Below are 3,856 nucleotides of genomic sequence, written 5' to 3'. Positions count from 1 at the left end.
ATACACTTGCAGCACCAAAGGATACATAATCCAAGAGGTAGGTGGCAAGAGCGCTTGCCCCCAAAAGCTTGTATACTGCTTGGTCTAGGCCTACCTAGAAGCCAGATTATAAAAGTGAGCTGAAAGGAGATGGCTGTGTATGTTCATACGGGGGAGGTACTACACCTGTCTGAAGGTAACAAAGAGAACAGGAAATGGGCCTTCTTACGCAGCTTGTAAGAGATGTAGTAGAGAAGAACTAAACAAGCTCCCTGCTATAATCTCACAGCACAGTGGCCCCCCTAGAACACAGTCCAGCCTGTTTTAACACATCCATAGCAAATACTTCTCCCTAGGAGGGAAGCTGGTGGAATGAGAACTTGAGCAAGTCTCTCTAGAAGCCCACCATTTTAAAGTTATTTGTGATTACCATCACACCTCCTTACCCGCATCAGAGTTGACTGAGCTTTTGTATCATAAATATTAGTAGCTTGGTTGGAAAACTAAAACAAAAGCTTAGTTCCACACCACACAGCTTCAGAACTCTATATGAAGTCGACGTTAAGCCGTTTTAATCTTGCTACCAGGTATGTGGAGGCGAGGTGTCATAGCTATGACAGTCTGGATTTCTGTGGGGAGAATAACACTTTAACCCACAAAAACCAGCTCAGTCAGTAATACTTATTTACTAACAATACCTTTAGTCAATGAAAGTGCAAGGGACGGCGCATTATAAAATGCGAATTCAGAGATGAGAAATGGTGGCAATAATTTGAAAGCATTTCATGTCTTGTCAGGCTAAAACAGGGTTTAGATGTAAAATCACAGAGAATTCAGACAGGCTTTGGAAGGACCTTAATTTTTCAATCTCTTAATTTCTTCTAGTTTTCCTGTTGGTCTAAATTGCCAGAGTTTCATGCGGGGAGGCTGACATTCGAAGGGTTGTGCTACCGGTTGGTACAGTTAATCTGTGACCTTGACCCTGGGCACATAATTTAGCGAGTCTTGCTGGGTCTCAGAGACCGCCACCTGTAAGGAATACTTTACCCAGAAAATGCTTCAAATCATTTCCAGTTCTTGTTTAGAGCGCCTCTAAGGAAAAACGGCATATACCTTCCGTGCCCAGGAAGTAAACAGAAACAGGTGCAGGGAGAAGAATCCGAAGGTTATTAATTTCGAAATAAACAACCCTCTGGGAGCCAATTTATTTACCTCTTTCTAAACTGCCAATCGAGCCCCGCCCCACGCTGTTCTAAGCGGTGGCGGCCCAGGCAGCCGAGCCGGTGTCAGTCACTCGACCCAGTCGCGTAGCCGGCGGCGCCCTTCCTTCTCGAAACCGCACAGAAAGATCCGTCCCAGCTACTCTAGGGAAATAGGGAGAGGGACTGTCAACGTCGGAAGACGCGCAGAAACCCTTTCCCACACCCGCTGGACCTAGCCCAGGGCATACTTCACAGCCTCCAGACCCCAGGATTCGGAAAACAGAATAAAACGCTCGGGCCCGGCACTCACGCACTTTCCGGCACGCGGCAGCCGTAAAAGCCTCTTCACGCTCCGACTCCTGCGGCAGTCGACCGAGGCGGGGCGGCGGAGGTGGGTGGGGCAACCTGTCAGGGGAAGGGGGCGGGGCGAAGCCCGGAAGAACCCCAGTGCGACTGCGCGGACCGAGACGCGCGGATCTCCGCTCCCGCCTTGGCGCCAGTGGGAGGGGCTTGTCGTCCTGACAACCCGGGAGCGTTTGTCCTCACAACCGTGCGCTCCGACTTGGCGGACTACGGAGGTAGTGTCTGTCTCAGCATGGTGAGCAGGGAAAGTGGGGGAGCTGGGTGAAGGGGCGAGCATTGATTCTCCTGCACCGTGTTAAATGATGTAACAAGAGCCTGTCATATTTTATTAGAGGGGAGCGAGTCGGTTTAGGAAAGAGCCCATACCCTTGGGGTGGGGGGTGGGGGGGGGGAAGACCTTCCCCAGATCTGTGGCCTTTTGTCCAGGCTCCGGCGGACAGGTGGGAGTAAAAACCAGTTTCTGCAAACGGGGAATGATCAGTGCGGTCAGATGATGTCTTAAAATCTCGACCTCTTGCTAAATTTAAATATCGGTCTCAATTTAGTAACTTCTAATAGTGATAGACATTCCCATGAAATTGCTTTTTTATTGCAGCTTGGCGGAAATGTGTTTTTTTGCTTCCTCATCAATTAATGAAAAGCTTTTTCAATTTACTCTGCTTTCACAAGTTATTTTGTGTGGTCTTTTGTGGAAATTTGAATTGTTTCGTAATTCAGGGTATGCAACCTGCCGTGTGTTTATTAAGTATGATAAAGCTTCTTGTTTTGTTTTTCTGCACTCCTCAGCTGTCATGTCTTCTCCAAGAACACAGGCCAACATGTAGCTGTAAGATGTTCTCATTTCCCATCTTTCTTAAACGTGATTTCCATCTTCTTCTATGATTAAAACCAGAGGAAGTGGAAAATGTAATTAGTTAATTATTTAATTCGTTGATTAAGGGGAAATATGGAGCATGTTCTTTGTGCTTGGCACTAGGCTGAAGCCAAGGACACAAAGGTGAAAATTACCATCTCTCCCTGGTATGGAAGACAGACTTAGCAAATTAATTACAATTACAACTGTAATAATTGAAGTGACTACAATGGAGTAACGCAGAGTTGGAAATGTTTAAATTGGGGCAGGAGAGGGGTCGGGAACAGGAAGGGAAGAGCAGTGCTTTTCAAGCTGTGTTTTAAAGTATGATTATGAATTTACCAGAAGTGATGAGAAGAAATAAGGCATGGAGAGCATTCATGTCAGGGAGAATAGAAAGTAAATAGATTTTAAGTGGACTGAAAACTGCTGATAATTTAAGGGAACAATAAGCATCTATTTATTATCTTCCAATCGGTACATAAGTTTCTTGTTCTTAGATCCCTCTAGGAATCTTTCTCAAAATGTGGTTTCTGGAAAATTTGCCTCTAATAAACCTGGAATACCAGTTAAAATGCAAATTCCAGGAACAGACTGGACTCCAGATCTACATTATTAGTTTCCTAAGGCTTCCAAATAACAACATACCACAAGCTAACTGGCTTAAACAATAGAGACTTACGGTTTCACAGTTCTAGAGGCTGGAAGTCCAAGTTCAAGGTGTCAGGGTTATGCTCCCCCTGCAGGTGCCAGCTTCTGGTACTTCTTGGCTTGTGGCAGCATTACCTCATTCTTCACTGGCGTTCTCCCTGTGTGTGTGTCTGTGTCCAAATTTCCCCTTTTTTAACAAGGACGCCAGTCATGTTGGATCAGAGATCCACCCTATTCCAGTATGACCTCAACTTAATTTAACTACATCAGCAAGGACCCTCTTTCCGAATAAGGTAAAATTCAGCGATACTGGGAGATAGGACTTTAATGTATGAATTTTGAGGGGCCACAATTCAACCAATAACATGAAGTGAATTACAATGGGGAGAGAGAAGTGAGTGTGTACACTTTTAGCCCAGGAATATGCATTTTAACAAGCATCCTAGGTGATTCTTATGCCCTCGTAACTTTGAGAACTTCTCTACTACATGATTGCTCCTATGATTTGCAGGATGGGTGAGGATATGTACGTAAACTCAACCTGCGTCACATTAAAAGCACTGGTGAGAGATGACAATTCCCCCACCTTTAAAATGTGGCTACTTGGGAACAGGGCCAATGCTGTTTACCTATTCTGCTGTATAGTAGTTATTTCAAGATGGAAGCATGTTAACTATTAGTTGATAGCAAATATTATAAAAATAAAACACATTTGTAAAAGTTATGAGAGCCAGGTCTCCATTATTATTCAGATCATCTCCAGCGTCTCAGAGTGCTTTGTGTGTAAATCATTAATAAATACCTGCTG

At 44.8% G+C, this 3,856-nt stretch overlaps 1 protein-coding gene across 3 annotated transcripts in view; it reads left to right on the top strand.

Annotated features, from left to right (window-relative positions):
- The first annotated feature begins 1,699 nt into the window (after positions 1-1,699).
- The window catches only part of DNAI7 (dynein axonemal intermediate chain 7), an 82,846-nt gene continuing 80,689 nt past the window's right edge, over positions 1,700-3,856 (top strand). For all 3 annotated transcript variants that reach the window (XM_007446276.1, XM_007446275.1, XM_007446274.1), the window contains exon 1: positions 1,700-1,779. In XM_007446276.1, the coding sequence (XP_007446338.1) occupies positions 1,777-1,779 (3 nt within the window). In that variant the 5' untranslated portion in view covers positions 1,700-1,776. The remainder of the gene's footprint in view (positions 1,780-3,856) is intronic.

Source organism: Lipotes vexillifer, unplaced genomic scaffold (genome assembly GCF_000442215.2).
Source record: "Lipotes vexillifer unplaced genomic scaffold, Lipotes_vexillifer_v1.1 scaffold477, whole genome shotgun sequence".
Lineage (NCBI taxonomy): Eukaryota > Metazoa > Chordata > Mammalia > Artiodactyla > Lipotidae > Lipotes > Lipotes vexillifer.
This window is presented reverse-complemented; position numbering and strand designations above follow the sequence as displayed.